At 35.3% G+C, this 11,417-nt stretch overlaps 1 protein-coding gene across 1 annotated transcript; it reads left to right on the top strand.

The window, feature by feature from the left end:
* LOC128202844 (medium-chain fatty-acid--CoA ligase-like) lies at positions 1-2,006 on the top strand. The gene is made up of 3 exons (XM_052903999.1): positions 1-146; positions 1,254-1,461; positions 1,681-2,006. The coding sequence occupies exons 1-3, from the start codon at positions 1-3 to the stop codon at positions 1,864-1,866; spliced, it is 540 nt and encodes a 179-aa protein (XP_052759959.1). The 3' UTR covers positions 1,867-2,006.
* The last annotated feature ends 9,411 nt before the right edge of the window (positions 2,007-11,417 follow it).

The following is an 11,417-nucleotide window of genomic DNA, read 5'->3' as shown; positions in this document are numbered from 1 at the left end:
ATGACGTTACCGAAAGTAAGCGAGGACGACATAGCGCTGTTACTGCAGACATCCGGAAGTACAGGCGTCCCAAAACTAGCAGCTCACACACACCGCTCAATTCTCACACCGCGTTACCTCCATCCGGAAGCAGTAATGTTCGACAAGTGGGTGGCTTAAATGAGAGTAGAAATATGTTTAGAAAATGTTTCGCTGCGTGAGTAGGCCAAGCCAGCTGTTTGTCTAATACAGTCAAAAAAGGATCGTTTGTCATTTAAAATAATTAAAACATTATTATTTGTACAATGCAGCTGGTTTCAACAACAGTTTAGTCTTATTCGCGTGGTCTTTGCTCGCATAAAACCATAATTAACTTTGCTTTGCGATTTTCACAACGGTTAAAATAATTGCGAGATTAAACAATGTCTTTAAATGTTGATATGTTTGTGCATTATTCGCTTTGTGCAATAAAACGAACCAAAAGCTTTACAATATAGTAATATGAAAGGTTTAGTATAACACGCCACTTATGGGCCACATACCATGTGTCGAAGGTGAGTGGACCACGGCATATACACATTCGCGGGCTGGCTGACCAGTCCTTATAATGTAATTTTACCTTCACTGGTTTGTAATACTTGAGAAAGAAGTGCAAACTTTCAAAAATGATTTGAGGTGTTATTAAAATAAACACGTTCACTAGATGGTCTGCACTATAGATGAACTGTCACGGGTACCGTACTTTATATGATCCCAACATCTCTGAAGGGAAGATGAAATCTGCTAAATTTTAATCAATCTAACATTCAAATTAGATTACAATCGAACCCCGTTGGCTCGAACTCCCAGGGTCTGGCGAAAAAACCTCGAGCCTCGCAATATTCAAGCCATGCGGGAATGTTTTTACCTTCAGTATAAATAAATCGGTCTTAACACCAAGTTCGAGCAAACGAGGAATTCGAACCAAGCGAGCTCGAAGCAACGGGGTTCGACTTTATTTCTGTATTTCTTAAATGTTTTGGGATACACTTACCGCACCCGACCATCAGACCAGTTTTTAGTTGACGAAGCTTATACCTGAGGCCCTAAGCCAATACCAATTAGGACAAATATTAAACAAAATGGTCAAAAGTAACGGTCTCAAATAACAGAACTTATTTTTCTTCTTTTACTGCATGCTTTTGAATTTCAAGTCTAGTAGAGACTGTTATGCAATATGAGCATTCTTAACCTGTGAATTAGTTTTAAATCCAAGAAGTGTATGCCTTTTGCAGGTCGCTGAGAGTCTACCGTGACCGGCCGTTCACCTCGGTCGGGGGTTTCCCCTTCCAGGTACTCACCGGACAAACCCGCGTCACCACTTCCGGTTTCGCCTCTTCAGGCGCGGACCTAATGGACGCCACCGTCCAGATCATCCAGCGTGAGCGGTGCACCCTCATGTACGTGCTCCCGCCGTTCCTGCACGAGATGATTCGCCGGAAGGTTAGTATGATTTACAATTATTTCTTTCAAATGCGAAGCGCTGGCAATTATGTTAATATACATAGTATACTTAATAACTGATATAAATATCTTTAAATGCCTTTATTAGTTAACATTATCAGTCTCTTTATATTATGTAGTTAGGGTAGTGAAATTTGGCTCTTACCTTCCTCACACCTATAAGTTTTAAAAGTTGCTTTTTACCAATGAATATTGCAGGACAAAATTCCCTCCGACTGGCCCCTGAGGTACATTCTCACTGGAGGTCAACCGATCACACGTGGTGCTGTGCAGTGTATCGGCCCGCTGTGTACCAGTGTCGTCTGCGCATACGGTGGGACGGAAATCATAATTTGCGGCCTTGGGGTGGTCACAGATATAGAAAACTTTGTGGAGTTCTCTTGAGGTAAGGTCATCACTGGACCTGGGTTTGAATTTAAAATCATCGATAAGGGTGGAAAAGTAGTTCCAATGAACGAGAGGGGAGAAATATTCATCCGCAGTCGGGTAATATTTAAGGAGTATTACAACGATCCTGAGAAAACGAAGCAAGTGTTCACAGATGACGGCTGGTACAAAACAGACGACTTAGGGCGGATGACGTCAGACGGCAACAACTTTGTAGAAGGCCGGAAGTCCAACATGACTATCAGCGGTGGGATGAACGTTGCCCCGGAGATTTTGGAGCGCGTTCTGAGGAACTGCCGGGGGTCGGGGCAGCCGCGCTGGTTCCAGTCCTCGACCTGGTTTTCTAAAAGGTTGTGTGCGCATGCGTCATTAAACAAGATGGAAGTGACTTAACAGAGGAGACCCTTAGAAGGTTTTGTGAGGACTACCACAATGACAGAACTGGTGTGTTCACTGTTTTACCGACGTTTTACATGTTTCTGGACGAGTTTCCTCTCTTGTCGTCCGGAAAGCTTTCACTGAAAGATATTAATAAGTTAGCCCCGGAACGCTTTATGCCCGCGTTAAAATAGACGAGCTACGCGTGCCATTGTATCACAGGGATGTTTTAGAGAAAGGAAGGGTTTAGTGAAGGAAAAGTTTTAAGTAAAACAAAACAATTTGTTATTTCATTTTATTCTTGAAAAGTAATGAACTTGATTTTTTTTTAAAAATGGGCGATGTCATACAATGTTCAAATTTACTTCTGATTATTTGAATGTAATTCCATGTTTTTGAAGATTAGCGGTGCTTGTTTTACTCTTTTTATTGTAACCTTCAGTAAAGTAAATGTATTAACTTCATGTTTGTATTTCTTGCCTGAGCAACATGAGTTAAACAAGCACAATTACTGTAATAATTTCTCTTATCTGAATCGTGTAAATAGAAGTCATTGTAGGACCTCAATCTAGCTTCAATATCGCGCTAATCAGAACTGATTATTTGCACTGCCTTGCCATCTTTTGAATTGTTGTATGTTGAGACCAAGAGAATCAGGTAAAAATCAATCAAAGCTATAATGTGACAAATGGACATTTTAGGGATCCGACGTACAAACAGACTGCGGCCAAATATAATTATGGATATTTCTTGTTAGACATGCGCGTAGCTAGGGCCAATTTGGGATTACGAAGATCGTTGACGGACAACGTATTGACCCCTTCACGCTCTTTCCTATAATACAAGGTCTAAAGATATATTCCAGACATCATATTTAAATACACAAATGAATACTTTAATATATTATACATTGTACCTGGTAAATCCAAATTAAATACAGCACAGTAAATAAATGAAACATACCAGCGGTGTAAAAGTATTGTTTTACAACAATGCAAAAGATTAGTAGATATGAGTAAGAGTTTCCCAGATGTGACTCCAACGACTGTCAGGACAGCATTGCCCGAGAGATAGAACGGCGGGAATGTTACGGGTGATTACGTGCATAAATGTATTCTTATATTAACCAATTGAAAGTTGTTTGACTACTATAATACGCACACACTGTCCACTCTCACACATACTCCATAATAATGTACGCGCAATCTAAACGCAAGCAGGCAATGATAAATGAACATGAACGGATGAATATTATACACTGTTACGTACAGTCAACTACGCGATTGTAAGAGTAGGGTTTGCCTTTGCCATGCATAGAATGTGACAGAACATAAACGTTGCAAGTTAGTGCAGTATTTTGCTTATCAGTTCAACTGTCATCGTAAGTGCAATGACCGATTTAAAATATTACAAGGCTATTATAAGGCCTTCAAATTCTAGTATATTGTTGTATCACTATATCGTTAAATAACATATTCTTTACCTTGCAAAGTATTATTAGTTACACTTTTAGTAGCTGGGGGGTATGTGGTCTCGCATGGTTTTAAACCACTGGGGGTGTATATCACATACCCCCCCCCCCCAACTACTTACAGTGTAAAAATATATCTCACCGAGTACCTTTATTAATAAGATTAGATAAATATATAATGTATTTGTTATAAAAATATTCAGTGACGCTAAATATTGCCCAGTCTCAAAATTATATTTTAAGAAATACAAAAAGTTTATGTAATCAAGTTTATTTGGAATAAATACAATAACAATGTAAATATAGCAAAAACATTGTTTGACAGCATATTTTTTCTCTGTAAGGTTACATTAAATTATAACTGTACAAGAAAGGTGTATCACAGTCAATAATGTAATTATAAGAAAAACAACAACAGTTAACTGTTTTTAACACTTATGTTTTAACAATTTCTTGAAGGTAACTCCTCAGCACATTAACAGATTTCTTGTTGCATCGGAGCGTCTCTTCTGAACTTAAGTTTAAACTTTTTTGAGAGATTCGTCACTTGTGCTTCCCGTACGAAATAAAGGGGCTGATTCCGGGCGGAATTGAGGCGGAATTGGCACGGAATCGGTGAATTCCGCCTGGAGTATGGACGGAATCATTATTCCGCCCGATATCTTTACAAGTTTCTAGTGGATTCTGGGCGTAAAAATATTGGAAGTTCCAGGCGTAAACAAATTACGGGCGAATTCATATACTTTAACATTTGTGGAATTTCGTACTTTGTTTTTTCTACGAAACCTTTGGGACGGAATATCCTACTTAAACATTTTATTGGAGCGTAATTTCGAACTTAGCCTAATATTTTCATCTTTTGTTTAGATTTCACATAGCGAGCTAAAAGCTAAACATCTTCCATGCTTTCATCTGAACTCCATGTAATATAAAATATGCAACAAAAATAAAAAATAAAACTACAAAGGGGAGTCAAACATATAAAGGAATAAACATGACCCCATGATATAAATTAATACTCAGCTTTTATGAACTTTAAAGTCCACTTAAAATGTTACTTATGTCACTAATTGGGACTTTCTAACATCAACCACTAATAGCAATTAAAACTTAGCCCAGTTGGCTATAAATAATTGACTTCCACTCGATTCGAGGTCATCATGTACAATACTGTGCTTCAATATTTGACTCACCGATAAGCCTCATGGGCTATCAATGGGGTACAAGATCCAGCTGTTTATCGCCTTATCTTGCACAAATCTGGTCGGATTTCCCTTTGAGAACCTTAACCTTTATTTATTCCGGTCATGTGTTTCACACTAAAACCATTACTGATAGACATACATGTTGTCACGTAACGCCAACGCTCACTTAGCTTTCGTGATAGTTCGTTCAGTAACCAACCAACAACTGTTCAAGTGTTCTAAGTCTTTATTGTTCCACGTTCTTTCTAAGTATAATAATCAGTATATAATAAAGTATCATACGGGCCATATGTCTAGTCCACGCCCAAAATCTAATCTAACTAACATGAGTAACATGCGTTCATATATACTGCTGATCTCGTCCAGTTTGTGACAGGTATGCATATCTAATATCTTATTACAGACGAAGGGATGTATTCTATAGTCATGAACTGTCACGCTAATTGGTCTAATAGCCAGCGGCTATCACGAACTGTCAGCATCTAAGTGTATCTACATTTGATCCCATGATGGAGTATTTGCTTTTTGATACAAATATGGAGTATTTACTTTTTGATACAAATAAATTTTGAATTCTATTATTGATTTTTGGTAATTACTTTAAAGTGTTTCATACGTAACTTTTATGTTACGTAACACTTTAAAGTTGATACGTAACGACGGTTACGTGACATTCGTCCATTTTTTATCAAGATTTTTTAGGAAAATCTTTGTGTCAACCCCAAACAATGGTTATAATTGAATAGATAAATAAAATCGTAAGAAAATATGTTTCTCAACCCCAAACAGGTAAATTAAAAAAAAAGTAATTCCGACAAAAAAAGATACGCGAAAGAAAATCTGTGCCTAAATCTCAAACAATGATGATCAAGTTGTATTTCCGACAAAAAATACGCAAAAGAAAATCTGTGCCTAAATCCCAAACAATGATATCAAATTGTATAGATACCGTCCCTTTTTAATGCAAGATTTTCTTTTCGTAAGCAATAGAAAGTAAACTGACACGTTATTTGTCAAAATGTCGGACATAATATAGACTAATTGGTAATTAGCCCTCAGGTAATTAATAAACATAGTTAACAATTAGAAAATAACACTGCAGATTGAGTACAAGTAATTAACACTGACAGTACTGTTGTCAAATTTGGTAATTAGTCAATGTTTTATGTAGCGCTGTTTTTCATGTTATCATTCTGAAGACAGGGAATCATCGTTGTTGTTGTTGCTGCTGCCGTGTTGTTGTAGATGTAGAGTTTATAGCCAAGGGGTTGTTTGATTGTAGAATGTCCCCACCGACTCGAAATGTTCTGCCATTATACACTGCTAATTCCGGAAGTGTACTTAGATAGATGTGTGCAAGTGTTCATGTTATTGAAGATACTAACGATCTCAAGTTGGTGTTGTCCATCACACAGGAATCATCACGGTCCTAAAGACTTGATCATGTGACGTCAAGCCGAGCACAGGTCATACGAGAATGTGTGCTTAGCTCCTCTGGATATTCCGAAGTGTAACCAATTGGTTAGCACATCACATACGCAATACCAGAATATAGTTCGATCCTTTATTAAACACCGATGACCACTTAACACAATATCGCCACTAGGTATATTATCTCGATATCCGCTGAAGAATAATGTTGATATTGACTGTTCGTATCACGTGACATATTACCTGTACTTTTACCTTTCATTGACATAGGTGTTGCTATTACCATGAAATTTTGTGTTGATATTTTCAAGCAGGCTTATATTTTGAAAGTGGCCCCATTTATAATTAATTACTGTATCTGTGCGTAAGTATTCGTATGTTTGATTTAATGAATGTTTGACCTAAGTTTTTTTTTTTTTGTGAAACGTTTTGTTTTTATGAACAGCATTTTATTTTATTAAGAACCTTTTTATGCAATATTTTACAAAGCTTATATGTTAGCTCATAAGTAGTCCATTATTTTAAGAAAACTAATACATAAGTGATTCAATTAATTTATTAAATAACTCACACCCTAATGTGACTTCACAGGAGTCCAACAATTTTGTTGAAATTCAATATCTTGAACGTATCATCTCCAATCACTTTTAAGAAACCTGGTCTTTCTTGACCACTATCTTTGTTTATCTTTGTACAACTTTGTACATCTTCACAGTTATAAGAAAGCTAAACTCTAGCTTAACATGTTACCATCATGCTTATCATCGGATAACTTACAACTTTATAATTGATTCATTAGTTTTACCAAACTAATCTGTGAGTTACTTAAATAATTTAATTAGATTACTTATTACCTAACAAACAATTTAATTAGTGATTTCGAAATTGAAAATTACTTGCCGTATTCAGGCGATACCATTTATTTAATGACATCTAAAAAAATACTTTTTATTTTGCATGCTTTCTCTCTCAGACCTTACTATGATCCAAACAATGATTTATTTATATGATTTTTACGACTTTAAAACCATCACCAATTTACTCAAAATTATATAAAATGATATATTGACAAAATACTACAATTATTTACAAGACTATAAACTTACTTAATTTTAATGATTTCATATCATTAATGTCAAGTTAATTACAGGTAACATTGCATTCATTTACCTATCTGATGTGTTTGACAATTATTTACAGTTACATGACAACTAAAGTAATGAAACCTGCCATTTGTCTCCTTCTTCGACATAAAAAATATTTCATTTTGTATTATCGTCAGTGTTTGCACTAAACCCTGAGTATAAGTCATTATTTTTTTTTGTATTTATGCAACTTTCATTAATGTTAGACCTGCTAAATAAGTTTACTCAAATTCTTTTAATTACATTTCTTTCCATGTTAATTATTCAATTAATGTCCTTAAATGACTTAGTTTTCTTTTTCATCTAGTTATTCAATAATGTACTTAAATGATTCTTCGTTTGCATTTAACAACGTTTTTTTCACACCTGTTTTACTTTTTTTATCGAATTTCTCAATATTTTTATCTTTGTTACCTTAAATACTCATTCTTTAGTTTATTCTTATTTAAATCAAATGGTTTTATTGTACTTAATAATGTGGAACGTTGTTAAGTCAGAAATTAGATTACTTAGGGGTTCTTTCAAAAAAACAGCTTTGCTCTGATTGCATTTATTATCCAAAACTTTAAAATTTTGCCCTGTTAAATATCCCAAAATTATAGCAACACATGTCATATCTAGGCAAGAAATACAAAGTAATAAAACGTCACTAACTTTTGTCCCGTGGCCTGGTCGCGCTGCAATGTCCATAGTCACTCGAATAGTTGTCATCATGTACCTTTTTCTTTTACGTTTCAAATGTGATCCAATAGTTTTCAGTACTTCGCCGTTGTGTTCCACGTCAACCCTGTTCTTGAATATCTTCGGTCAGCAGGCGCCAAACTTTTACGTGTCACGTAACGCCAACGCTCACTTAGCTTTCGTGATAGTTCGTTCAGTAACCAACCAACAACTGTTCAAGTGTTCTAAGTCTTTATTGTTCCACGTTCTTTCTAAGTATAATAATCAGTATATAATAAAGTATCATACGGGCCATATGTCTAGTCCACGCCCAAAATCTAATCTAACTAACATGAGTAACATGCGTTCATATATACTGCTGATCTCGTCCAGTTTGTGACAGGTATGCATATCTAATATCTTATTACAGACGAAGGGATGTATTCTATAGTCATGAACTGTCACGCTAATTGGTCTAATAGCCAGCGGCTATCACGAACTGTCAGCATCTAAGTGTATCTACATTTGATCCCATGATGGAGTATTTGCTTTTTGATACAAATATGGAGTATTTACTTTTTGATACAAATAAATTTTGAATTCTATTATTGATTTTTGGTAATTACTTTAAAGTGTTTCATACGTAACTTTTATGTTACGTAACACTTTAAAGTTGATACGTAACGACGGTTACGTGACAATGTACCGCGCTTTCGAATAATGGATAACTAGACTTTTACCTAGAAAACATTTGAACTTGTGTGAGAAACGTTATAGTTAAAACGTATGGTTGTGTGTATTGACGAACAGATGGAACATTAGCCGTGATTGATAAGAAAAACGCGGACTTGAGGTGTCTAACAAATTTTGAATCGCGAAATAAAATGCATATGCTGTGTGAGACTGGCGGATAATCAAAAGCAACAATTCAAAGGGGTACGTGGCCGTGAAAGATGGAGGTAACTTTTCTATTTCTCGTTTTACCAGTACTGGTTTTGAAATTGTGTTTGTCTGTTCTCACTTTTATAACTATTTTGTTTGATTTACATCGAGTAAGTTCGATGCGATTAAGAATGCTTTGTTTATGCTTTACAAAATATTTGGTTGGGTATCAATACTGTATTTATTACAACCATATTACCTTATATTTGCCTTGTTATATAATTTTCACCCAAAAAGCATTCTCGCAATCATTAAACTTCACAAAGAAGTTCATATGTGTAACGAAAAAAAGATATCAGCATTAACCTTTGGCTTTCCGCGAAAGTTACCGAGTAATTACAATTGCTGTCGGTGTTATCAAAATGAAGATGGTCGGAATCTACCGAGTTCAAATGTTAATTAGTTCTGCATTATGCTGGAATTACGGTTTTAGTCTTGACTTTAAAAACAAGCTTTAAATTAATAAATTTATTAAACAGAAATAAACGCATTATACGTGTGTTCTTCTTGATATTTCAGCAGCCACTTTCACACGCAGAATTCGACTGCATCTCCATCAACAAATTTCACAGCAAAGGTAATGGCTTTCTCGAGTAACCCTCTAAAGTGCTTATTTAAATAATGTACTATATATATTTTATAAAAATGTAATTCATGATAAAATAAGGGTATAAATGAGAGCAGTTATATTAAACTAATATGGATTGTGTAAACAGCTAAAATTAGTCATCATTTAATTGTTATAAGGTGATTATTGCAATTAATCAAACAACTTTTACAGTTATCGGAGCAACTTTGAAGGTCAACTTCGCAAGAAAACTCATGTCAACCATCTCCACTCCTGTAACCCCAGGCAACTATGTTGTGGTAAGAATACATTTCAATATTGCTCAGTCATCACGTCTTCTGGCCTCCCGAAACATAATCATGTTCTCTACTTCTTTTGTTTATACAAATATCAGAATGTTAATCAAACGGTTATTTCAGGAGTCGTTGCTACCTTAATGAGCGTGCTGCAAGAAACACCACAAATTTAGTTATACCCGTTTGTTTAATCATAATGTTATGATACTATAATTGCAAATAAAACCTTATGCTCAGAAGTTTGTGACTTTGTAAAAGATAAATAACATTTTCTAAACTAAACTAACTATTTATTTGAAATACAATTCAACCAGCCTTGTACTATGGCATGCAACGTAAATGGCATGTTACGTATGACTTTATTTCTGTAATTGTTGACATGTGTTACAGGGTTATCCAGCAAATAAACCTGAAATACACAATTTCAATAGAAGGAAATCATTAAAACTTTATTTACAAGATACAGTATACGAAAACTTTCCCAAGTTTTAACTTATTAACAGGTGAGGCTACTACCTCACAGTGAGGTTTATAGAACGAAGCATGTACCAATGCTATCCGAAAGGTGGCAAACGGAGACAACTTGATGTATGAACTCATTGACAAGGTGTTCACCATTACCAAACTGGCGAACTCCATGGGGAACTGGTATTGGGAAACCTCGCCCTGGAGAGGCAAGAAAGCATATGCTTAGCCACTGGCAATACTCGAAGGTAGATACTGTATTACAAGTAGACTGCCTAAAACATAAACATAAGGCAGAAGTAAAGCCTCATAGTTACCCTTTTACAAATCATTGTGCAAAATTATATACCGAACACTTAGGTATCCATACACAGAGTTAAGCAATATAGCACTCGTCTAATATCACTTTTATGAGTGTGTTGTTGTTGTTTTGAGGGAAAAACAGCTTTCGGTTCTCTTATGATAAGAAAGCTTATACTTTCGGTTTAATAAAAAAATATTATGTCTTATTTTCAGAGTACGTGATATGAAGGAAAATGCTGCCATGACGTTCCCTGAAGAAGATTTAAATCTGGCCACCACAAGAGGAACACGTATGCGAGATAACAGTTGACAAATACTAGATAACTGAACAATAAGGAAGTTCTCATTCTACTGTGAAGTGTACTAGTGACTTGAATTATATTTTATAGCCAATATGATAATTTAACTTTTATTATTCTGTGTATTTATATTTGAAATGCAGAATAAATTCAGTAAGCTTTAGTGTGGTTATTCACATTGTTTTTAGTCCGTTAATTAATCATAGTTTTCGCATGTAAATTATTGCGCACATAAGATTAAAATTAATTAAACTCCATGTGACATATGTATGAATATCCGCGCGTAATCTAAAAATCCACCAAGAACCGAAATTCCGTTTCATTCTGAATTTCCGCCCGTAATCTGAAATTCCGCCCGAAACAAAAAATCAAACTAAATCTGAAA

This window comes from Mya arenaria, chromosome 9, assembly GCF_026914265.1.
Source record: "Mya arenaria isolate MELC-2E11 chromosome 9, ASM2691426v1".
Classification (NCBI taxonomy): Eukaryota; Metazoa; Mollusca; class Bivalvia; order Myida; family Myidae; genus Mya; species Mya arenaria.
Note: the sequence above shows the minus strand (reverse complement) of the source record. Positions and strands in the feature narration are given on the sequence as shown.